The sequence below is a fragment of the Gobius niger genome (assembly GCF_951799975.1).
Source record: "Gobius niger genome assembly, chromosome: 3".
Classification (NCBI taxonomy): domain Eukaryota; kingdom Metazoa; phylum Chordata; class Actinopteri; order Gobiiformes; family Gobiidae; genus Gobius; species Gobius niger.
In genome coordinates, this window is record NC_136854.1 from 2,318,561 (window position 1) to 2,344,580 (window position 26,020).

At 44.4% G+C, this 26,020-nt stretch overlaps 3 protein-coding genes across 3 annotated transcripts in view; all 3 read left to right on the plus strand.

Annotated features, from left to right (window-relative positions):
- The window catches only part of LOC306960565 (protein NLRC3-like), a gene marked incomplete at both ends in the record, with an annotated part of 303,489 nt that overhangs the window by 129,862 nt on the left and 147,607 nt on the right, over window positions 1–26,020 (plus strand). The gene's annotated exons all lie outside the window — the stretch shown is intronic.
- The window catches only part of LOC306960416 (protein NLRC3-like), a gene marked incomplete at its 3' end in the record, with an annotated part of 232,902 nt that overhangs the window by 82,607 nt on the left and 124,275 nt on the right, over window positions 1–26,020 (plus strand). The window lies entirely within an intron of this gene.
- The window catches only part of LOC306960420 (uncharacterized protein), a gene marked incomplete at both ends in the record, with an annotated part of 50,893 nt that overhangs the window by 5,285 nt on the left and 19,588 nt on the right, over window positions 1–26,020 (plus strand). Inside the window, 12 exons of the mRNA XM_079552851.1 lie at window positions 2,073–2,156; window positions 2,218–2,301; window positions 2,403–2,486; window positions 8,885–9,134; window positions 9,817–9,908; window positions 9,951–10,211; window positions 10,289–10,648; window positions 11,785–11,927; window positions 14,661–14,744; window positions 25,230–25,282; window positions 25,506–25,601; window positions 25,829–25,933. Of these exons, the coding sequence (XP_079408977.1) occupies window positions 2,073–2,156; window positions 2,218–2,301; window positions 2,403–2,486; window positions 8,885–9,134; window positions 9,817–9,908; window positions 9,951–10,211; window positions 10,289–10,648; window positions 11,785–11,927; window positions 14,661–14,744; window positions 25,230–25,282; window positions 25,506–25,601; window positions 25,829–25,933 (1,696 nt within the window). The remainder of the gene's footprint in view (window positions 1–2,072; window positions 2,157–2,217; window positions 2,302–2,402; window positions 2,487–8,884; window positions 9,135–9,816; window positions 9,909–9,950; window positions 10,212–10,288; window positions 10,649–11,784; window positions 11,928–14,660; window positions 14,745–25,229; window positions 25,283–25,505; window positions 25,602–25,828; window positions 25,934–26,020) is intronic.

The following is a 26,020-nucleotide window of genomic DNA, read 5'->3' on the forward strand; positions in this document are numbered from 1 at the left end:
ACGAAATTCACACCTTCATGAGTCTGAGACGTGTTTTGTTCCTGATAAACCACTTTCTAAGAGTTTAAATGTAAATGTTCATTATGTTTCTTCATCTTCGACAGCGCGACACAAACAAGAATTCAAGTTTTAATATGAAAGAAAATGTTTGTTAAATGTGACTTCAGAACATTCCAGGTTATGTGTGGCTACGTCACAAGAGAAACTAAACTGAAACATAAATAAATGAGCTTCAGCTTCACTCAGACGATCCTGTGAAGCCTTTGGAACAGAAGCATTTTTACAGAAACAATCATTAAAGCTCCTGTTTTATTCTATTGTCGGGGTGAAATGTTACAAACTGTGGCTTAAAAATGTGCAGTTTCATCATTTACTTAAATTCTTAAATTAAATCAATCACGTACTTATTGAAATTTATATTTGAATCTTTGAGTCTATTTCAAATCAATATAAATGTCGTTCTCCTCTAAAGAGTGAACAGGGACTAACTGCTGCTGTGTTTTCTCTCCGTCAGATTTCACTGAACTCTCTCTGGATCCAAACACAGCTCAGAGGATCCTCAAACTGTCTGAGAACAACAAGAAGGCCACACATGTGAGAGAAGATCAGCCGTATCCAGATCATCGGGACAGATTTGAGTACTGGGAACAGGTTCTGTGTGACTCTGGTCTGACTGGGCGCTGTTACTGGGAGGTCCAGTGGAGAGGAGTGGTTTATATATCAGTGTCTTACAGAAGAATCAGGAGGAAAGGAGTCGGTGATGACAGTTGGTTTGGAGGCGATGATCAGTCCTGGAGTCTGTCCTGCTCTGAAGATGGTTTCTCTGTTTTGCATAAAGACAATGAAACCTCCCTCCCTCAGCCCGGCTCCTCCTCTGGGACAGTAGGGGTGTATGTGGACTGTGCTGCTGGCTCTCTGTCCTTCTACACAGTCTCCTCTGAGGAACTGATCCACCTCCACACCTTCAACACCACCTTCACTCACACCCTGATCCCTGGGTTTAGGCTCTGGACTTACGACTCCTCAGTGTCTCTGTCAGACTGAGGATCAGAGTCTCAATTATACAGATGAGTTTCAGTCACATGACCTTTTCCTGACATTCCTTTCCCAGTTCATTGATAAAACAAAGTAAATCATTAGAGATGTTGGAAAATCTCCTTCAGATAAATAAATAAAATAACTAAACCGTATGAAGGGAAACTCTCGGTCACGTCTTTGTCTTTTTCTAAATCCTTTTGTTCCAGAATCCTGAGTTCAACATCTGTCATTAAAACCACTCAATAAATGAATGAATAACATTGATTTAAATATGTGACCAATGCAAAGTGGATTTATTATTTGCACATGTTTAACTTTTTAAAGCAGATGGAGAAATGTGAAAGTAAATAATACACTTGTCACTTCAGTTACAGCTTGGTTTATTTGTTAGTATCACACAGTCTCTTCAAGGTAACGCCTTCAGGGAGGAGACTGCGGAAACTACGGGTCAGTTCCAGTCGACTGAGGAACAGTTTCGTCCACAGGGCCATCGGGAAGCTGAACTCCCTGCCCTCCCTCATTCCAAAGCAAAAAGTCTCTGTCAATTTCCATCCTAGAGAAGACAGATCGGCCGATATTGTAAAATCCACAAAATCGGCCTTGTATATCAGTTGATTGGCTTTCCCTGCTGATTGAACCGTCTCCATGGTTACGCATACATTCCATCCACAAAACCTGAAACCCTAAACACCATTGATCCTGGTCATAAAGGCCACTGATGGAAAGTACAGGCATCATGCTGACCACCCATAGGCTACAGCCGCCGGGGCATTTAAGGGTTAAAGATGCACTAGTGTCAGTTTGGTTGGACTAATTATACAAGGACTTTTTCACAACAGCAGAATGGCCAGATCAGGACTGTTTATTATTTGTTATATTGTTTATATTTGTTTAGAATTGACCAGAATGCAGGAAAATGAGTGTGTTGGGTCTGTTGCTGCTGCTCTGCTCTCTGTCTGGAGCTGAGATCACTGAACAAAGACAAGGAAGTCCAGAGAGTGTGAATGTGCCGGAGCCTCATCCTTGTCTGTCAGACCTCCACGCTGTGCTCCGAGAGACGAGCGCCAAACTGGCCGAGAACAGACTGATGATCCAGCAGCTGCAGACGCTCGACCAAGGTGAGAATGAAGCTTTTGCTCCATCTTTGTTCTGTTCTAACTGGACTGCTCTCTCTGTCAGAACAAAACGCTAAACTGGCTAAATATGAAATCAGGATGGAGGAGCTGCAGACGAGGATGGAGCAGATGCAAACACTTGACCACGGTGAGATTAAAGACGACACTTCTCTCTGATACGGCAAAGTGTGTTTGAGACAATTTGTTGCTTTGTTCTTGACTGATTTAAGACTCATTGTTTTGCTTCAGCTCAAGCCTCTGAACTAAAGAGCTTAAAGACTCGGACCAACGAGACTGAAAACCAAGTGGAGTCTCTGAGGAGAGACAGAGCAGGTGAGACTTTTACTGATGCTTTGGAACCAGAGGAAGAACATTAAAAACTACGGGAATGTTGTTTTCACAAAAGCATCGAACCTTTCAACATTGGAAAGGCCTACAGCCCAGACACAGGTGAAGGAACTGAAATAATGTTACAGTGAAGTGTTCAGCAGCAGCACTACACTACAGTCAGGCCCATAAATATTGGGACATCGACGCAATTCTCATCTTTTTGGCTCCATAATCCACCACAAAAGATTTGAAACAACTAAGATGTCCTTAAAGTGCAGGAAGTTCAGCTTTAATTTGGGGTTATTTAAATCAGGTGAACGGTGTAGGAATTACAAGTGTTTTGATGTGAGCCTCCCACTTTTCAAGGGACCAAAAGTAATGGGACAAAGCAACAATTATGAATCAAACTTTTTCATGTTTGGTTGCAAATCCTTTTCAGTCAATGACAGCCTGAAGTCCAAAAGGCACAGACGTCACAGACTCTGGGCTTTATCCCTGGTGATGTTCTGCCAGGCCTCGACTGTAAATGTCTTCAGTTCCTGCTTGTTCTTGGGACATTTTCCCTTCAGTTATGACTTCAGCAGCTGAAACACTGCTCAGTTGGATTCATGTCAGGTGATTGACTTGGCCATTGAACAACATTCCACTTCTTTGCCTTAAAAAGCTTTGGCTTTGGCTGTAGTTTTGGGTCATTGTCAGGGGCGGACTGGCCATATGTCCATTCTGGAAGAGCACAGAAGGGCCACTGGCTCTAGGGCCACCGGTCTGGCCTCTCACTTTTCTCCTTAACCTCGCACACCCTGCCGTAATCGAGCTTTACCCAAATCTAAAAGCTTCAAAGAAAACCATCCAAAAACGAGGATGAAAACGGAACCAAAATATGCCGTAAAAGCAACAAAAAAGTGACAAAAACACAACAAAATGTGACGAAAACGTGACGACAACGCAAAGAAAAAAGCGATGAAAAAACAACAAAAACATGAAGCAGAAAAAAAAGAAAAACAAGAGACAAAAACAAACCAAACAACAAAAACCCAATGAAAAAGTGACAAAAAAGGGATGAAAACATGACAAAAATGTGGCGACAAAAAGTTACCATCACTTTTCTAGATTTTAGCTACAAATGAGGCGTTGCAGTGTTGCTCTCCAGTCAAGAAGCTTTTAGATTTGGGTAAAGCCGAACAGGAGAAAATGCTCTCTGTTAATACGGGAGGTAAGAGGTTAACATGTCTTTGTGGAAGTGTCGCATTTACGCTAATCTGGGCCAGGCTGGTCAGAGTCCAGGGCTGTTTTTCAGTCCCAGTCCGGCCCTGGTCATTGTCCATCTGCACTGTGAAGCATTTGGCTGAATATGAGCTCATAATATTGGCCCAAACACTTCAGAATTCATCCTGCTGCTTTTGTCCACAGTCACATCAGTAAATACATGCCATGATGCTGCACCACCATGTTCCACTGAGGAGGTGGATGTTGCAACAATATCCAGAATACAAATCTCACTGAAATGAACTGTGGACGTCTCATCTGCTCCTCATCAATGTGATAATGAGGGAACAGCTGAGCAGCCACTTTGTCCCAATACTTTTAGTCACACACAAACCTACAATTCCTATACAGTTCATCTGAGTTGGATGTAAATTAAAGCTGAATGGAGTCACTCTGCTCCTGGAGGCCGGAGACGTGGTGTTTCTGCGTCTGTGGCAGAACCATGTAATCTCTGATACTCAAAATCACCACAGCACGTTCAGTGGTCGCCTGCTGTTCCCCATGTGAGGCTCTGGTGTCGCTGTTTTTAACCACTCAGGATGTGGCGTTCATGACCAGCTCTTTAGAACGGCTCTTTAACATCACAGACCTGGATCAGTGTGTTATAAAAATGAGCTGTGCATATTTAAGAAACAAATAACGATGTGAGCAACAATATATGTTATGAAATAGTGATGATAAAAGGTTTTAATAAAAGGTTTAATCATTGGTTATTGAGAAGTTTTGTATTTTAGAAACTTATAATAGGCTTGTTGTTGAAGTACTTTGGTGCATATAATCACTATACTCACTTGTTGAATGTTATAATGAAAGATAGACTGTGGTGAAAATAGACCGTGAACGGTAATTTATTGAAGGGGGGGCAATATGGTGGGTTTTTCCCAAACCATCGTCAGAACTCCAACCGCTACATTCACTGCAAATTAAACACAAAAGCTTCTAGTTAAACATGTTGTTGTTGGTGTTTTGTTGTTTTTTTGTTTCAACTGGGCCACACTCAGTAGAGGTCAGATATATAACTATGCATTTTAATTAAATATGCTTAAAGTAAAACACAGCCTCCATCACAGCTTTCTATTCATGGATTTTCATTTATTTTATACGTATGTTCAATTAAAATAATAAAATAAAATGATATTGTATTTTTAGAATTTGCAGCGGGCCAATTAAAAGTGGGCCTCGGGCCGCAGTTGGCCCGCGTGCCGTAGTTTGGACACCCCTGCTTTAGACTGACCCGCCCAACACTGGCCATTTGTTGTGAAAGTTTGACAGACCGGAAGTGCTCTTTTATTGTGAAGGCAGGAATGACCTCTTCACTGAAGGAAACAGGTGAGGCTAATGAGCGCGACCCGACTGCGCCGCCCCCGGGCCCCCACGGAGGAGCATGCGGTACAGATCGTCATTAAAGGTTTTTAGAGCCGCCATGAGAACAAATGTGGACAAATGCTGCTTCTGGAGGGACTTATGGAATCATTCAGAGGAGCCGAGCTGTGTTAGAACAGAAAAGAAACCGCTGAATACAACTATGAAGGTAAGCTACATGCTAATGTTATGCTAACACCAGCTAAAGCGGCGCTAAATGCGGCTAAATGCTAATATGGGTAAAATCCCCTTATAGCACAGCGGTATGATGTTGTGAAATATTAAATCCTATAACTGCGTGTGGATAGTGAGGGCTGTCCACTCTCTCCTCACCGGAGGCAGAGTCTGTTCAGTCACATCAGACACGGGTCAGACGCGGGTCAGGCGCGGGTCAGACGCGGGTCAGACGCGGGTCAGAGGCGGGTCAGCGCTTTGGCCACAGCCAGAGGTCGGTCCCAAAACCTGGACCTGGTCAGACCGGTTTGACCCTGGCCTTTGTTATGGAACAGTGTTAATTTTACAACATGTTTTAATGTAGTTTTAGTCGTCGTCTAAATGAACTAAAGGAGCTAAAATGTAAAATGATGTTTGAACATTTACAATCATCAGAAATGTGTGAAATCAGGAGCGACTGAGACTGAAACACGGCCCTGACTCTGACCTGGGCCCAACACTTCCACAAAGACATGTTTTAACCTCTTAGCCCCCACCTTAACCCAGCGCCTTTTCTCCTGTTCAGCTTTACCCAAATCTAAAAGCTTCTCACCTGGAGAGCGACAATGCAGCGCCTCATTTGAAAGCTAAGACCTACAAAAGTGATTGTAACTTGTCATGTTGTCGCCACATTTGTCATGTTTTTGTGGCTTTTTCATTCCTTTTTCCATTGCTTTTTGTCATGTTTTCTCCACGTTTTTCATCCTTGTTTTGCCGCTTTTCTTTGAAGCTTTCAGATTTGGGTAAAGCTTGGTTAAGGCGGGGGGTAAGAGGTTAAGGAGAGGCCCGTCTGTGCTCCTCCATCTTAAAAACAATGTCAGTGTTATAGGTTTTTGTAATAAAATGTGGTTTCTCATCTTTAAAAAAGTGAAATATGGAAGAAATGTGTGTAAACTGCAGCGAGAACGACAGATAAAACCAGAGGTTAATCTGACCGATAGAAAAATCCTCACCTGGTCCAGATTTGTGTCTTAATTATTCTAGATTTCAAGTGGCGGCTTGGTGAGGTCTGGAGTCATGTGATTTTAAATGCTTTTCTTTCAGAGAATCCAGCGCTGGATCACGGACTGAGGACTTTCTGACCAGAGGAGCACAGGGTGAGTAAACTCTGCTGGAGCTAAACATCTGATGAAGACGTCACCGGTGAGTGGCTGCTGATTTTGCTGGTGCTGCTGGTTTTGCTGGTGCTGCTGGTGCTGCTGGTGCTGCTGGTTTTGCTGGTGCTGCTGGTGCTGCTGGTTTTGCTTGTGCTGCTGGTAGGGTTAGGGTTATGGTTCCCTCTTGCTCTCTGGATACTTCCGCACATCCATATTATCTTTCTCACACACTCTGTCACTTTCCTCCCTCCTCCTCTCTCCTTCACCCTCTCTCCTCCCCCATCGTTGATGCTACTTTGCAGGACGAGCGTCTGATGAAGACGTCAGCGGTGAGTGACTACGTTTATATTATACATCCTCCGCATACATACGCACGCACATTCATACCTTTCTCACAGACTCTCTCACTTTGCTTCTCTCTTCTACAACCTCCTTCTACATCCACACATTTACCTCGTCCATTTACATCCTTATATGTAGAGCTGCACAATATCAGGAAAAAACATTTGACTAAACTGTTATGTAATATGTGCCTTTAAATTTAAACACAGTTTGTAAGTCGTTTGTTTTTCAGCAAATATTAGGGAAACTTTTTCTTTTACGTCGGAAGTAAAAATAATAAATGTGTCCATCTGTAGTAATTTAGCGACAGATTGTGGCTTCTTACGATAGAGATTTTATTTTTGTAGTACATTGTGCAGCCCTACATTCATCCATGAGTCACTGATGCTTGTGTGAATTGGCTGATTCTGGTGTTTAGCTCATGCCGGTGAGGAGTGGCTAAAGTTCATGTTTAAACTATGATAAAGACGACAGTTTGACGTAGAAAACAGAGTGAGTGTATTTGCAGACGTGCATTGAGTGTTACCCCAGGCTCACATTAACTACGGTCCGGGTTCGGTCCTGATCCGGTCCGGGTTTGCCCCAAACTACCACTCACAGTGAGTCCGGCTGACACTGTGGCTCCGCCGGCTCTGGCGCCAGACGCTGCTCCAGGCACAGAAACGGCACTCGCCAGAACAGAAGTGCTCGCGGGTTTCCCTCTTGGTGTGAGTTCACGTGATGATCAGCCCCGTGTACAGGTAGTTTTTGTAAACAAAATCCGTATTTGCCAGAACGACGACTCTCCCAGTGAAGTGGAGGCTTTAACGCACTAGCGCCCCCGTGTCACCGGTAATGGAGGAATGTTTACATTTCCGACGTTACGCTAGCGTACAGGTGGTAAACGAGACCAGGTAAGTAGTGATGCTAAACTCTGGCCGTTTCTCAATACTCAAGAACACAAGTACGTTCTCGTGTGCTCGGCAAGTACGTACTTGCCGAGCACACGAGAAGTATGGACTTGGGGAGAATGGGAGCACGCAGAACGGTGCTTGAGTATTGGAACAGCTCCCACTGGATGACAACACACAGCTGATTTCGACCTGCTTTTGCTCCCTTTATCATTTAATCATTTCAGTTGTGTAAACAATTTCTTCAGCAAAGGTTTTATGAAATAAAGATTATAAAATATTTCGATTTTTTTTTTTATTGAACACATTTTTTTTTGTTTTAATTTTACATAGGCTACTTATCCTGTATATTTCTATTGCTTTTATATTTTGTTGTGCACAATATATCCACGTAACTGTTCGTAATGTATGCAAGGGTGGCTCGCGCTGGCCGTTAAACTACGAGCGGCGGGAAACTACCCCGTAGTTGCCGGTGACCAACAGATTTTAGTTTTTATATACCTGAGAGTTTATACCTGAGATGGTGGAAATCGCAGCTGTTGTCACCGCTGGCCAGCTTTATTGGGAGGCTGAGGAGGAGGCTGCTCGGCACAGGAGACGTGTTCGCGATTTGAACATTTTAATGAGGAAGAGGAGGGCAAGAAGGCGGGCCCTCTTTGCTTGTCTTTCCCTATTGGTAAGTTGTTATATGGCTTCATACATATTTCTCAAATGATCTTTTATGTATGATTATAACTCTGATTCACCTGTACTTCTTAAATTCTGATTAGAGTGTTGTTAAACCTCAAAGTAAGCACCAACACCAGCCATTATTCAAATCAGTGTTCATGTCATTCAAAACCTTTGACAGTACTCCATTGACATTACATTTTCTAAATTGCCTAAATGAAATAATGACCAATCTCATGCATCAGTGCACATTTATTTGGTTTAAATATTACACACATCTGTAATGTTATTAAACACGTTTTAAAAAACAAAACATAAAAACACCGACACCAGAGGGCAGCAAAACGCTCCTCTCCAAGTGCCATGAATGAGTTTAAGGGACAGCCATCCTAAACAAATAACACAAACACACACACACACAATTTTTGTCACCAAGTCAAATAGGTAATGTTATTAAAATATGTTTTGTGTTGCATACTATTAAAAATATGTATTTTTCAGGAACAGAGACAGCCACTTACGAGGTATGCTCGCCTAAATGCCTCTCTGCCAATTCTGGCAGTATATTTTTCTGAGGGAGCTCTTAAGCCAGCATTCCGGATGGACAGAGGGTCCTTTAATCTGCTGGCCCAGCTCCTGCCCCGAAGTAAGGACCATGGGTGGAGTCATGAGGTGGAGCTCCTGGTGACGGTGTACTGGCTGGCTTGTGGAGCCTCATACCGGGCAACTGGGGACATCTTTGGGATGCCAGTGGCCACTATTTGTCGTGTTGTTCACAGAACGGTGGACCACATGATGACCATTCTTCACAGGTCAGTACACCATCAGTCATCACACTATGGTCTATTCACTGGTGGAACAAGTACCTAATTTACCAAAGAAAAAGCACAGTAAAAATGCTCAGATTAACATTTTTTTCAGAGCATATCACAAAGCTGGATAACATTCGAATTAATTGTATTGTGGTGAAGAACTGTGTTAGTGTTGTGTTATTTTTAAATCTAAATCTAAATCTGATACTGTATTAATCTCTATAGAGAAATATCTGTAGAGAAATTAGTTCTCTGCATGTGACCCATCCTCAGTGTCGCATGGGGCGACCTGTAGGAGCAGTGAGCTGCCAGCCTGGGCCGGCGCTCGGGGACCCGTCTCCATGATGTGGGGCCAGGCTGGTGGTCAGAAACACCTGGCTGGAGGATTCACCTATTGCACATGTTTTTTATAACCGACCACTAACCTACGCAGACACGGGGAGAACATGCAAACTCCACACAGAAAGGCCCCATCCAGGTGGGAATCGAACCTGGGACGTTCGACCAGTGAGGCACGAGCGCTAACCGCTGCGCCACCGTGTCCGTAAATGGCATAATACTCATTTGTATTATGAAATGGACTTAAAAAGCAGTGCAGCAGAAAATATAAATATATGCTCGTAAAGTGTATGAAAGGAAAAGGTGAAATGATTGTGTATTAATACCTTACCATTCTGCACAGGGTGATACATTTCCCCCAAGAAGATGCCCTGGAACAGGTGGGAGCTGGCTTCGCCCGACTCGCTGGTCACGAGGCCTTCCAGGGCGCCGTCGGTGCCATTGACGGCTCCCACATTTGTGTTGTCCCCCCCGCAGAGCCACAAAAAAGATTTTATATAAACAGGAAACAGTTTCCATCCCTGGTCCTGCAGGGAGTGAGCGATGCTGAGGGTCGCTTCATTGACATTTTTGTGGGCAACGTGGGCTCTGTCCACGATGCTTTAGTTCTCCGGAGGTCACCCTTATTTAAGAAGGCTCTGTACCCACCCCAGGGATTCTTTCTGTTAGGTGATGGGGGGTACCCGTGTCTGCAGCACCCCATCACCATTATGACACCGCACCGCCAGCCTTTGGCCAGTAAGACAGCCAATTCCTGCAACAATAACAAATGTACATAATGTAATGAATTAAATGTAATTCTGTGTTTGAAACAGGTGAAATGGAAGCACGTTATAACCGCCACCACGCCAGGGGTCGCAACATTATAGAGCGCACTTTTGGGGCACTCAAAACGCGATGGCGCTCCATTTTTCTTCGTGCCCTTGAGGTTCGCCCTCGGTTCGCTCCGAAAGTGATTGCTGCCTGCTGCCTCCTCCATAACATCTGTGTGGAGGCCGGAGATGTCCTAGAGGAGTTAGAAGAGCAGGAAGAGGAGCAGGAGGGAGGAGATGGAGGCAGAGACGGAGCAGAGGACGCCCCTGAGAACGTTCCTGTGGCTGACAGAGAGCTCTCCGGAGTTGGGCTGCGAGCTGGACTTGTCGCCCGGGTCTCTGCACCACAAGAGTTGGCTGTATGTCTGAATGAACACGACTACATTTAAGATGGATAGATGTAGTCGTGTTCATTCAGACATAAAATGTAAATATTTTTGTGTAATCGAATCTTCATATGTAAATAGTTATCTTTTTTTTCTTAGTTTTGTTTCATAACTTCACAATTACAATTGTATTAATGGATTATTGCTAGTTGTAAATATATTTTTTGTGTGTGTGTCATAAAAATAATTTATATATATGTCAATCATTGTAAATATCCATCCATCCATTTTCTTCCACTTGTCCGTTGCCGGGTCGTGGGGGCAACTGATCGAGTTGCCCAAATCACATTGCACCAGCCCCTTATGGCTCCTCCTGCAGGTGGTGGGTCCACAGAAGGACGGCCTCATGGTTCTAACCGGGCCTGTTGGTCTCTCATAAGGGGCTTCTGACCCGCTCTTTGTCTGACCTGTAACCTATAGGACCTGTTTGCCCTGGGAGACCCTACAGGGGCACAAAGCCCCGACAACAGAGCTCCAGGATCATTCAGGCTCAAACCCTCCACCACGTTAAGGTGGCGGTTCCAGGAGGGGGATTGTAAATATATAAAAGTTTAATAATCAGTGAGGCCTCCTATGCGACATGTACATTTAGAACAAAGTAATACTTCTGTGAGCTCTACAAAAGGTCTGCTGAAAAGACTCACCTTTCGAATTATTTTACCACATCACCAGCACCAGCCCCAGAACGTGACGTTACAGTTAAAGTCGAGGAGTTGTAGCATTGCAAGTTAGTGCACACAGGTTTCTGCTCCTGTAAAAACAGCCTGCAAAATAGGGTGAACAGGTCTAACAATTGGAAACTGCACTATGCAGTTGTGTCCACTCATACATGTCGAACCCGAACTACATTAAAAATAAATGACACTTCTTTTTGTTCACTAATATTTATTTAAAATTTATCGACTAATTTTCCGAAAAGGTTCAGATATTTATCTGCCCTTTCAGCAGCAGCCTTCTCCCTCTGTTCTTCTCTGGCAACCATCTCCTTCTCTCTTTGCTCCTCTCTCTCAGCCTGTTCTTTCAAAAAATCCAGCAAATCCTGCCCTCCACTTCTCTTTCTTCCTGTCTGACGCCTGTGCTCCTCAACGCCTGTCTGCTCCTCTCTGCCCTCAGTGGGAGCAGAGGCCAGTGTCACCACCCCACCGGATGTGGCAGACATGCTGGATGCCACGACAACGGGGGGATTTATGGAGTGCTGCCCCCGAAGCGCAGCATCCAGCATATCATACCACACCCAGGTGGCCTCTGACACTGAGGTCGGATCACGGATATCCTGAAAAATGTATTCACAAATAGCTCATCCATATTTGTCTCTATACAAATAGGTGAATGTTTAACAACTACCTTATATTTTTGCACCAAGTTGTGCCATTTTTTTTTGGCCTGCTTGGCAGTTATGCCCAGGCCGGAGGTTGCAACAAAGACCCTATTCAAAAAGGAATAATAACACTACTTTTGTACAGAGGTAACCAATCAATAGCTAGTAGGCAATAGAAAAATAAACAAACTGATACTTACTCCCACCCACTTTTGGATGAGTTCCTCCGGCCTGTGAACTGGGCTTCGTTGGAGGTCCTCCAGGAGATCAGGGCTCGCGTTTCCTCCACTGTCCCTGAATGAAGGTTAAATGTTATTCATGTGTTATTTCACCATAACAAACACGAATAGTGACAAATTAGGCGCCCAACAAAGAACGCAAGGCTCTGATACAAGTATAATTTTACTACTTTCCAACTTACATGTGTGGGTTTTGTCCTCTGCCATACTTGCCTACTAGTTCTTTTTCTTTCCTGGATGAAATTAAAAGGTTTTCCTTTATTTACAGATACTATTTATTCATAATACGTTTGCAGAAAGATGTGAAGAATTATGAGAATGATCAGTCGAGTGTTTACTAATTTGTCATGAAACTACACTATTATGAGCATCTTACGTCATATATTAGCTAAACATCACCAGTAATATAAATATGCAGTCAAGAACAGTCACTAACAAACATTTCTCCTCGAGTTTTCACGAGTTTAATTACAATAGAGCCGGAGAAAAACAGCGGAGCTTCGTAGAACTTTAGCCGAGTTAGAGCTCACTCTGCTCGGCTACAGCTCACAGCGCGGGCCGCTAACTTGGCTAAAGATGCTACATCGTACATTTACTTGGGATTCAACCGGTAAACAGACAATTGGGTTTGCTTGACAAGTAGACATTTCTCGCCCGAAATCGCCTCAGAAGTGAATTTTAGTCGAGGAAAAGAATGAAGGCAACATTAAACTTACCGCATTCACTTTTGCCGCTGCTGCACTGTTGCTGCCGCAATGCCTTCTGGGATACGCCGGTCTCCGAGAACGCAGCGAGTCTGCTCTGATGCAGACTCGGTAAAGGGGGCGTGGCGAGAACAACATCCGGGGATTTAACCGTTCTCGGTCTGATGTGAACTTTGAATTGGAACAGTACTCGGGCCGGCCCTGATGACGTTTCACGAGTACACGAGCACACAAGTACGGACAAGAACGCATATTGAGAAACGGCCTCTGTTTCCCGCTGATGCTAAACTGTCTGGGTCGATGATGGTAAATTCTGTGTTAGCTGCTGATGCTAGCCTCTGACTGTTTGTCGATAATGCTAAACTGTGTTGGCCGCTGATGCTAAACTCTGTTAGATGCTAGTGCAAAATTCTGTGTTAGCTTCTGATGCTAGCTTCTAGCTGATAGCCGCTAATGCTAACGTCTGACTTTTTGCCGCTGATGCTAAGCTCTGTTAGCTGATATTGCTAATTTCTCACTGCTGCTGATGCTAAACTGTGTTGGTCGCTGATGCTGAAATCTGTGTTAGCTTTTGATGCTAACCTCTGACTGACAACCACTAATGCTAGCCTATGACTGATAGCCGCTGATGCTAAACTGTTTGCTGCTAATGCTAAACTCTGTGTTGGCTCCTGATGCTAAACTCTGTGTTGGCTCCTGATGCTAAACTCTGTTAGCCTATATTGCTAAACTCTGAATGCTAAACTGCTAGCTTTTAATGCTAAGTTCTGTGATAGCTGCTAATGCTGTGCTCTGTTGGCTGCTGATGTTAAACTCTGTTAGCCGCTGATGCTATACTCGATTAGCCTCTAATGCTATACTCTGAATACTCTAGCTTTTAATGCTAAGTTCTGTGATAGCCGCTAATGCTGTACTCTGTTGGCTGCTAATGCTAAACTCTGTGTTGGCTCCTGATGCTAAACTCTGTGTTGGCTCCTGATGCTAAACTCTGTTAGCCTATATTGCTAAACTCTGAATGCTAAACTGCTAGCTTTTAATGCTAAGTTCTGTGCTAGCCGCTAGAGCTAAACTCTGTTGGCCGCTGATGCTAAACTCTAAATACTAATCTGTTTGTCGTTAATGCTAAATTCTGTTTTTAGCTGCTAATGCTAGCCTCTGACTTTTTGCCGCTGATGCTGAACTTTGAATGCTAAACTTTTGCTGCTAATGCCAAAATCTGTGTTGGCTTCTCATGCAAACCTCTGAGTGATAGCCTGCTAATGCAAAACTCTGTTAGCTGCTAATGCTAACCTCTGACTGTTTGCCACTGATGCTAAATTCTATGTTATCCGCTGATGCTAAATTCTGTGTTTGCCGCTGATGCTAAACTGTGTTTGCCGCTAATCTCAAATTCTGAGTTAGCTGCTAATGCTAAATTCTGACTGTTTGCCGCTCATGCTAAACTCTGTTTTGGCCAATCATGCTAGACTCTGTTTGCTGCCGATGCTAAAATCTGTTGACTACTAATGAAAAACTCTGAATGCTAAACTCTGTTAGCCGCTAATGGTAAATTCTTTGTTAGCTGCTAATACTATCTTCTGACTCTTAGCCGCTGATGCTAAACTTTGAATGCTGAACTCTGTTAGACAATAATGCTAAATTCTGTTTTAGCCACTGATGCTAACCTCATCCTCCTGTCCCGCCTCAAATCCAACCTCAACCTCAACCTCTGTTCTGTCCTGGCTTCAGTCCTACCTCACAAACCGGCACCAGATCATCCACATCAACAGCTGCTCCTCCTCCATCGCCCCCTCTCTCAGGGTGTTCCCCAAGGTTCGGTGCTCGATCCTCTCCTCTTCATCCTCTACAAAAAAAATTTGCCATGATCTGTGGTGTCCCCCCTGGGTCAATCTTGGGACTCCTCTTATTCAACTTGTACAGGCTTCCATTGGGTCAGCTAATAAACAGCAACAATGTGTCGTACCCACAACTATGCAGACGACACTCAGGTCTACGAGTCACTGATACAGGAGAACATGGGTCTGTAGATACTCTCTGTCACTGATACAGGTGAACACGGACCTGGAGATACTCTCTGTCACTGATACAGGTGAACATGGGGCTGTAGATACTCTCTGTCACTGATACAGGTGAACATGGGTCTGTAGATACTCTCTGTCACTGATACAGGAGAACATGGGTCTGTAGATACTCTCTGTCACTGATACAGGTGAACATGGTCCTGTAGATGTCACTGCATCCAACAGATCAGTTTGTGGAGGCAAAACGACTTTCTCTTTCTTATTTCAGACAAAACAGAGATCATTATTTTTTTCCCACAAAAACAATTGTCGGGTTAGAACCTCCAAATGCGGCACCCGTGGGTTGAAAAAAACCCTAACCGCATCACTAGTAACTGATTCATTTATGTTGATGTTTTAATTGATTTTATCTGTTTTCTTGTAATTTCCTGCAACCGTGAAGCACTTTGAATTGCCTTGTGTATTGTGCTCTACAAATAAACTTGCCTTGTAAAAAGAATTATAAAATAGCAACGGAAACGAGGATGAAAACTCAAAAAAAGCAGCAAAAAGTGACACACAAATGTGACAAGTGCTTAAAAAACATGACAAAAACGTGGCAACAATGCATGAAAAAAGTTTCGTTCAGTTTCAGTTTGGTTTCCGAATGAGGAATTATACACTGTTGCTTTCCAGTTTAGAAGCTTTTAGATTTGGGTAAAACCAAACTGGAGAAAATGCGCTCAGTAAAGGCGGGGATAAGAGGTTTATTTGTTATCTGCCAGTTCAGGGTTAGAGTTAGCAACTATTCATATCCAAAATCCCGAAGTGTTCTGGAGAGTTTACAGCCGATCTGCCAGTGTGAGCCCTCATTTGAAAGACTTGAAGATCTGTGTGAGTGAATCAGAACTTTCCTCACACCATCACCTGAACCCCTGACCCTAAACCGAACCCTGACAGTCAGGAACAGGTTAAGGTCCTGCAGATCCCCAGGCTGACGTTAACCTCCCGACAGCAGATCAGTGAAGTCTTACCTGGAGCAGCCTGTGGTCAGTCTGAGCTCAAGCCTCTCACAGTCTGCACTGGACACCGGAGCTGAGCTGGACCCGCGACAAGAACCAGTGCATCAACAGCACTTTTACTGGAGACATTAAACTCCACACACTGGATACAATAAAGCATGAAGATATGTGACTGTAGGGGCTGCTTTAGGAGCTGCTCGCATCACTGTCTGCTGTATGAGCCTCTCCTCCTGTCACCTGTCTGCAGCCCCGCCCACCTGGACTCAAGCCCCGCCCACCTGGACCACAGCCAATCCAGGTGCTGCTCTGAGTAACACCAGGAAGAAACGCACAAACCGCTCTCTCCGTCAGACGCACTTTTCTCTGGGACACGGTGGACTCTGTGGATCCGCTCAGGTTCGACTGCTCTCATCATATTCAACCCCTGCTCTGGGATAGACCGGGTTCAGATCTGGTTTAGTCCTCGTTTAGTCCAGGTTTAGTCCTGGTTTACTCTTTAGTCTGAGTCTTTCTTCCTTCATTTCCTTGACACCTTGATTTATTGACTTTAATCAGATCTGAAATGCTCAGTTTCATGTTTATTATTTTAGCTGAGTCGTGTTTATCACTATTTTCTAATCAAACTATAGTTTAATCTCTGTAGCTGTAACACTGAGGTGTGGCTGTCGTTTGCACTGTAGGTCTTTACGATTTGTCAAAATGAGACATGTTGAGTCTTGGGACTAATCTGAATACTGGCAGGGCGTAGCTGTATATTGCCCGGTACAAAAAAACATGCATGTTGTCATTCATATTCTTTGAAAAAGTGTGTGTGTGTGTGTGTGTGTGTGTGTGTGCGCGCCTGCGTGCGTGCGTGTGTGTGTGTGTCGGACACTATGGGGGGGCTAACTTCACACAGGTACGTTTTGCAGCTTGTGATCCAGAGAACGCTTTTGTGGAGCTCCGGTTTTCCACGGTATGTGCGACTGTGTGTGACTTCGCGTTTGGTCTACCTCTGCTCTCTTCCTCTCTCCCTCTTGCCCAGCGCTCTTCAGAGGGTTTGACATGGCGGTGCTGTTCATATGGATCAAACAAAGAAAAAAACAGAAAAAATAAATAAAACATCATTGCGGGGCGGGTCATGTCGGGTTAGAACCTGCTCCAAATGCGGGACCCGCGGGTAAAAAAAAAACCCTAACCTGCGCATCACTAGTAACTGATTCATTTTATGTAGATGTTTTTATTGATTTTATCTGTTTTCTTGTAATTTCTTGCAACTGTGAAGCACTTTGAATTGCCTTGTGTATTGTGCTCTACAAATAAACTTGCCTTGTAAAAAATAGAACTAGAAAAATAGCAATGGAAACGAGGATGAAAACTCAACAAAAAAAGCAGCAAAAAGTGACACTCAAATGTGATTAAAAAGACAAGAAAACAAATTAAAAAATTTAAAAAAATGACGACAAAAACACGACACAAGTGCTTAAAAAACATGACAAACATGGCAACAATGCATGAAAAAAGTTACATTCAGTTTAGTTTCCAAATGAGGAATTATACACTGTTGCTTTCCAGTTTCGAATATTTTAGATTTGGGTAAAACCAAACTGGAGAAAATGCGCTCAGTTAAGGCGGGGGATAAGAGGTTTATTTGTTTTCTGCCAGTTCAGGGTTAGAGTTAGCAACTATTCATATCCAAAATCCCCAAGTGTTCTGGAGAGTTTACAGCCGATCTGCCAGTGTGAGCCCTCATTTGAAAGACTTGAAGATCTGTGTGAGTGAATCAGAACTTACCTCACACCATCACCTGGACCCTTGACCCTAAACCGAACCCTGACAGTCAGGAACAGGTTAAGGTCCTGCAGATCCCCAGGCCGACGTTAACCTCCCGACAGCAGATCAGTGAAGTCTTACGTGGAGGCAGCTGCCCTTCTGGGATCAGGAGCGTCAGCGCCGCCGCGGCTCAAGAGCCAGAGGAGGAATGAAGCGTGATTTGAAGTTGTTGAACATTAAAACTGTATTTTCAGCACATGTTGGCTGAGTAGGGCAAATATCCAAGAACAATAAAAAAAATAATACTTAAAAGTATACAGGAGGATTTTCCCAAATTTTAGGAAACAACCGCCCTCTCCACGTTTAAAAAAAAAATGCGCATCCGCAACGCTCTACCTGCCTCCGAGGAGGAAGAATCTCCCAAAAACACTCTGGTCTTGTTTCTCTCTTCTGAAGCCTTTCTCTTCTTCTCATACACTCATACAACGACTCAGTGCGTTCTGCGAGCAGCAATGAATGGCTAACAGCGTAACTCACATAGGCTTGAAAGTGCGAATGCGCAGAAATTAACAAGGGGCGAGTGCGCACGACGGCCTTACGTAGGCAGATCACCAGAATGATTGACAATTAGGAGGACCAATCGTCTTGATGATCCACCCAGAAATAGAACATCCTCCGCTATACCTTTAATCCATTCAGATTCAGATTAATTTATTGGCCATTTGCAGTTAGAAAAACCACATTGGAAAAAAATGTGCAAAGAGCTCAAAGTGCGATATGTAAAACAAGTAAAAAGACACAATATAAAAAACAGAACAAACAAACACTGCCACATTAAAAGCCTAAGGGCAAAACATTGTACAATAAAAGTCCACACCGATAAATATAATAGAAGTGCCTGTTTAAAGTGCCTTGTTTAAAGTGATCACAGCTTGAGGAAAGAAACTGTTCATATGTCGATCAGTAGAACATATGATGGAGCGATACCTTCGCCCTGAAGGAAGCATCTCAAAAAAAGCTTTAGCAGGGTGGCCTGAGGCATCATTTGCTAGTTTTAAAGCTCGATTCAGTAGTCGAGCTTTATATGTGGCCTCCAGGAGCGGCAAAGTGCAGCCAATGGTCCTGCTGGCTGAGCGAACCACTTTGTTCAAAGCCTTCTTCTCTTTCAGAGTGAGATTACCAAACCACACAGTAATACAACTGGTCAGGACACTCTCAATTACACAATAATTGAGAGTGTCCTGAAGGACTGGTGTGGACATGTCCCCACCAACTTTGGCTGGGCAGGGACAGTCCCCACCAATATTTTGAACCAATTTTCTACATTTGCGGACGCCATTCGAAAGTGCGCAAATGCTAGACAAGCCCGCTGCCCCAGCATTTCGGTTGCTTGATTGGATAGATGCAATCTGATTGGTTGTGGCTTTTGATGGCGTGCGTAACTACGTGACATGAGGAGTTGCTATTTTCGAAAACATCGATCTTTTGTTAAAAATGCCACCGAAAAAAAAAACAAGACATCCGTGGCTCTTTCCTCCAACAACAACATGTAAGTCTCAGTTATGTCAGACTAACAACTTCAGCTCAATATGCTTATTGCTACTAGGCGGTGGTGTAGTCTACGTGATACGCAGGTATGTGCCGTGTAACCACTAGAAGGCCTGCAGAATTACCGTAGAACCACTACAAACTATTTCCTCCCCTGAAAACGAGAGATCACAGGCTCACATGAGCACAACATAAAACCCGGCCTGAGAATAATGATAGAGGCTTATTAACCGTCCTCATCCCTTCATCCCCGCTCTGGGAGTCCACAATGCCGAAAGCTTCTCTCCCTCCCCTGCAGCAGCGCGTGAGAGCGGCTTTGGGCAAAGGCAGTGACAGGTGCAGGCGGGAAACAATCTGTATTACAAAGCGCTGAAGTCCACGGGAAAGACCGCGTAGACTGTTCCAAGTGTGCGTTTTACTCTCAGACACTGAAGCTGTCCCTTGACAGAGACTGAGAAGTGAATGTGCCCCGCCCACAGCGCTGACCGAGCCACGCCCACAGCGCTGACCGAGCCACGCCCACAGCGCTGACCGAGCCACGCCCCCCACAGCGCTGACCGAGCCACGCCCACAGCGCTGACCGAGTCACACCCACAGCGCTGACCGAGCCACGCCCGCCCACAGCGCTGACCGAGCCACGCCCACAGCGCTGACCGAGCCACGCCCACAGCGCTGACCGAGCCACGCGCGCTCCTGTTCATAAAAAAAATGTCCTAAAAGAGCATGGTTTTGTGTGTGTGGGAGTTTGCAGGTGCTGTGGTACGTGTACCACTGTTAGGATTTATAACTATTGATGATTTCATTTATGTTTTAGTAATACATTAAAGTCCAGTGTGTTTCTGGTTTAGTCATAGATATCATGATTTTTTTGTTTTCTTCTTTTTCTTGTCATATTTAGGTTTATGTCAGATCTGGTTTAGCCCTTTTTTCCCCCCTTTTTTAATATTTATATCTTGGCCTGGTTCAAATATTTTGTGAAGTGGTTGGTCTGATATTTTAAAGCAGAAGTACTTGGTGTTTGAGAACCACTACATTAAACCAGTGCAAATGTTTATTTACAGAGGATATTAATTTAACTTATGTGTCTCAAAGGAAACTCATTCATCAGCTGAGGGCAATGAGGATTCTGAGGATAAAGGCCAGGTGGAAGGGCGAGTCTGCACTTGACTTTATTTGTAGCATAGAAAGAAGAAGAAAAAAAAAACATCGGGTGGTGATTGGGTTGACCACCTTTCCCCTCCTCGACGCCACAGCATGCCCCCATCAACTTTGAACATGAAGTTACTCCCTTGCCTTTAATATTGGGTATGAAAAAAAAATGGTCTTGAGAAGGGCACTTAAAGGGCACAGGGCAAAGGGGCAGGTGCTTGAGCACCACCTGGGCTCTATCTGTGCACGTCCCTGAGTGACATTTTCGTTAAAATTTCGGAGGGATTTACTTTGTTTAAATAAAAAAAAGCATAATCGTTCAAAAGAGCCAGTCTTTGGAAGGGCTCTTTAAGGTGAACGGCTCTCGAATGAACGGCTCCTTTCAAAGAGCCATAAATCCCATCACTAGTAGATGGCACTGTAGGACTTTGCTGTTTGTCAAAATGAGAGATTGATTTCTAAACTGTGGGATCACTGATAATGATAATAATTATAAACATTAGATTTGTAAATGTATAATCTCAAATACGTGTACATAATTAATTATGTGTAATAATTGGCAACAGTGTCATAGAACAAGTTTCCTCACATACTCAAATACTTGTCAGCTTGATCTGGAGTGAACATGTAGATACTTGTACAGATCAGTCCAAAGGCTGCATTTCCTCTGAAGGCTGTGTTTGTTTGAGTGTGTGCAGAGATCAGGGCTATATTTTACAGTTTGTAAACATTGTGAGATGTGGTTTGTCCGTGTGGTCCGGCTCCCTGACAGTCCAGAGTCAGATCCCCCCTAAGTTCACTGGGCAGGGGGGAGGCCTACAGCTGTGGATCCTCTGTCCTTCCCTCCTCTCCGAGACACAATCAATCGTCTCTAAATATTATCCATTCAACATCCCCTTGGCTCCGCTGTCTGACGATAGTTTTTTGTTCTTTAAATGTTTTTATTTATCACATTATACAAGTCTCAGAGCCGGTTCTTCCTATACGCAGACTATGCAAGGTGCGTAGGGCCCCCGCGGCTGCAAGATCTCAGTCAAACTGCGGTGTTGTTTCACTGATTAATCAACGCGTTGTTACGGGACAGGCTCTGACAGCCTCACTCACTCTCCGCCTACTTTGCCGCATATAACACCAAAACGGAGCAGTCTGCTGAAGTGAATGAGCAGGAGAGACCGACTGCCTTCCCCTTGTCACTCCCAACACGCGAGTGCTTCTCCGCTCGTGTCTCACACTCGGCTGTCCGTCTCTCTCCTCTTCGCCTCATGTGCGGCTCCTCCGCGGCTGCATCACGTCCCCGTGTCCGGGCGCTGCTCTCATGTTTTCTCTGCGCGGACTCGGGGCATCGGCCTCACACTCATTTAAACTCTCTTCTTGTTGTGTCTAGTGGAGAATCAGGACAGTAGTTTGATGAATAAACCAGAGTAAAGCCGTGTCTGAGGCCTTTTTGTCTCAAAGAGGAGTTGAATCCACACGGTTCTCACGAGCACAGTAACTTACAGTAACTCTGGTTCTCTGAATGTGCACAGTCTATAACGAGTCGCGCGACTCACAGGCAAATTCTCAGTGGTCAGACAGAAATAACCGCCAGGAGCAGGTTTCAGTTTGTTTTAAATCAGTGGTTCCCAAACTGTGGGTCAGGGCCAGAAGTGAAAGAATGGGCCCATTTGCCATTTTCCATTTTAAAAAATGGGGGAAATAGACTAGTAGTAGTCCTAAATCCCAGTTGGACAATGGCTTAGTGGTTAGTGGTTCTCACACAGAGGTGCAGGGCCTGAATTGAGGTCATTATTTTCCATTTCTGCTCTGCTTTACTGTACAGTGGAACTGTTTTGACCGTAAATAGGTCCGCCCTTTGCCCTTTGCCGAATAACCATGGGATGCGACTGTAGGGCCCAATGTGGGTTTTTGCTTAGGGCCCCAGAAGGGCCAGCACCGGCTCTGACAAGTCTGCACTTATTTTTATTACCAATTTTATTCTAATGTGCGCTAATTGTTCTGTTTGTCCGTCTCAGTCTTACATTTCAGCTGCATCTGCTTTATGAGCCCAGAGCAAATTTAGTTAAAAGAAAGGCAATAGAACTGCAATATTAAAATAAAGAAATGAAGAGTGAAAAGGAGCAGAAAGAACTTACAATTCATTTTGTTCATATGATCACCGGCCCCACAGGAGACTAGACCTGAAACCCACGGTTACACCCACAGGTCATATTCTTTTCCTCACATTGTTAAGGGTTTCAGCATAAAGTGCTGTTTTATCCATAAATGTCACACAAAGTAGAAGATGAATGTCCAGTGTTTTGTGCACATGAACTCTCGCACAACTGAGAAGAACAACTGAAATCAGCTGATCTGAGAGAGAAATGTCTGACATTAATGTAACAAGAAAATATACATGATATTTTATAAAATGACCAAACCGAAGTTTAGCTTTTGAGATGCTAGCGCCAAATTCAAATGGTTAGCTTGGCTCAGCGATAATTAAAATCCCCACTTTCCCACATCAAAAACACAAACCAACTGGGGACGATGATGTCACATTTCGGGAAAACGGGTTCCCCAGTCCACAAAAGCAGAATTTAACCAGAAAGCCCTTCCTAGTTTGCAAAATGAGGAGAGTTGGAACAGGATTTTCAAACGTGTGATCAAGCTCCTCCCCCTCCTCCTGATTGGACCTGACAGGCTGGTTCACGTCAGCTCATGAAAAATGGGAACAAAAACAAAAGCGTTTATATTTGTTGTGTGTATTTCCAGCCTGTTGAAGTCGGTTGCAGAGTATTTGTCGAGTGTTCTTCTGACAGTGTTGACATTCACCTGGTCCTGATCTGAAATAAGGGCTGCACCAGTGACAGCAGAAAGGACCTCCTGATGTCCATGCTGTGAGGGAGGTGTGATCAGCTGATGATTGTTCCTGTAATACGAGTCAGCTCCGTTCACTGGACACGGTCTGATGTTGTGAGACCCACAATATACACTGCTCACAAAAACTTAGGGCACACTCAAAAAACACATCCTAAATGTCAATCAATTCGATTTTTCGGATGAAAATCTTTATTCATAGTGTAGGGCAATGTGTTGAGAACAAAATAACATAAGAATGATACATGGAAATCAAATTCTCAGCCCCTGGAGGTCTGGATCCAAAATTATAGTCAAAATCAAAGTAACAAATCAGGTCACTGGTTGATCCAAATTCTGTAGAAATTCCTCCAAACGAGTCTGTATCATCCTCAGTCGTGTGTGTGGCCTCCACGTGCCTGAATGCACTCCCTACAACGCCTGGGCATGCTCCTGATGAGACCACGGATGTCCTCCTGAGGGATCTCCTCCCAGACCTGGATTAGAGCATCAGTCAGCTCCTGGACAGTCTGTGGTGCGACGTGGCGTTGATGGATGGACCGAGACATGATGTCCCAGATGTGCTCTATTGGATTTAAGTCTGGGGAACGGGCAGGCCAGTCCATAACATCAATACCTTCATCATGCAGGACCTGCTGACACACTCTTGCCACATGTGGCCTGGCATTATCAGGCATCAGAAGGAACCCAGGGCCCACAGCACCAGCATATGGTCTTACAATAGGTCTGAGGATCTCATCCCGGTCCCCAATGCCAGTCAGGGAACCTCTGGCTCGCACATGGAGGGCTGTGCGGCCCTCCAATGAAATGCCTCCCCAGACCATCACTGACCCACCACCAAACCGGTCATGCTGGATGATGTTGCAGCAGCAGAACGTTCTCCAGGGCGTCTCCAGACTCTGTCACGTCTGTCACATGTGCTCAGGGTGAACCTGCCCTCATCCGTGAAGAGCACAGGGCACCACTGGCCAATCTGCTAATCGCTGTGTTCTCGGGCAAATGCCAATCGGGCTGCACGGTGTTGGGCAGTAAGCACCGGCCCAACTTGTGGACGTCGGGCCCTCATACCACCCTCATGGAGTCGGTTTCTGACCGTCTGAGGACCAACATGCACATTTGTGGCCCTCTGGAGGTCATTTTGTAGGGCTCGGGCAGTGCTTCTCCTGTTTCTCCGTGCACAAATGAGCAGATAGCGGTCCTGCTGCTGGGTTGTTGACCTCGGTCGGCCCCCCCCAGGTCTCCTGGTGTACTGGCCTGTCTCCTGGTATCTCCTCCATGCTCTGGACATTGCGCTGGGAGACACAGCAAACCTTCTTGCCACAGCACGAATGGACGTGCCATTTTGGATGAGCATCACTCCCTGAGCAGCTTCTGTGGTTGTAGATGCTCCTCATGATACCTCTAGTGGTGAGAACACTGGACAAATGCAAAAGTGTTCCAAAAACACGGTCCAAAGGATGAAGACAGGGAAATGGTCTGTGGTCACCACCTGCAAAACCATTCCTCTTTTGGAGTGATCTTGCTAATTGCCTCTCATTTCCACCTGTTGTCTGTTTAATTTCCACAACACCAAGTGAAAGTGATTCACAATAAGCGTGGCTTCCTAACTGGACAGTCTGATATCCCAGAAATTTGACTGACTTGGAGTTACATTGTGTTTTTTGAGTGTGCCCTAAGTTTTTGTGAGCAGTGTACAATGAACCAGCAACATCAGTGATGATCCGTCCAAGAGCATCTTTCGGATGTTCTCTCCATGTGCGGCTCTGGAAATGTGGATACAAATCTGAGCCATTGGCCAAAGGTTCCAGTAAAGATCGATCCTGATGAAAGCAAACATGTGTTTTATTCATAATGGAAACATCATGCCTTGAGAATCTGTATTTTATTATTTAGTAAAGACTAAACTGGTAAAAAGGTTGAACGTTATGTTCTAACTGCAAAGTTATTAAGGTTTGAATATTTACCCCCAGGACTCTGGACAAACAATGGAGGAGCCAGAGCCCAGAGAGGACGGAGCCCAGAGGTGAGATCCACCACAGTTCTCCATGTCAGATTCAGACCTAAAGTGTCTCCAGTTTGCACAAATCTGCTCCTGGACCGTGAAAGACTGACAGTATTTCTGAAAGAAAAGAGGAAAGATGTGTTAAAGTTTCTGGTTTCTTTGATGGAGCAGATGATCCTTTCCTGAGTCTGATCCAGGACAGTCCCGTGTGTTTCACTGAAGTGTGTTTTCTTCTTTGTCTCAGGATCCTCCAGAAACATCCTCCGTCTGAACCTGGTCCCAGCTGTGAGTCCCTCAGTGACCGGTCTATGGACAAACCAATATTCTTCAGGACAGAGCGGTGAGTTTTGACTCTGTGTATTTTGGAATATTATTGTCACATAAAGGGAAGGATCTAAGAAAGATTTACTGAAGGAAACAAATCTTTAGTAAATGTTTGTATTGCTTTTTGACAATAACAATCACAAAGGATCAAGAACTAAAATCCAGATAATGGACTGTGGATGGAAGATTTTTATCTTGATATAAATATTTAATGTTTATTGTGAATGTATTTGTCTGTGTTAGACCCAGTGTTGACGTCAGACCAGAAGGTTCTGAACCAGGCCCCATCTGTGAGTCCCTCAGGAGCGACTCGTCCATGTGGAAACCACCGGACTTCTCCTCAGATCTGTAAGATTGAGTTTGTTTAAACACAAGGACAGACAGTGGTTTAATGAGGTTCTGAAAGTGTGAGAGAAACAGCTGAATCCTGAGGTG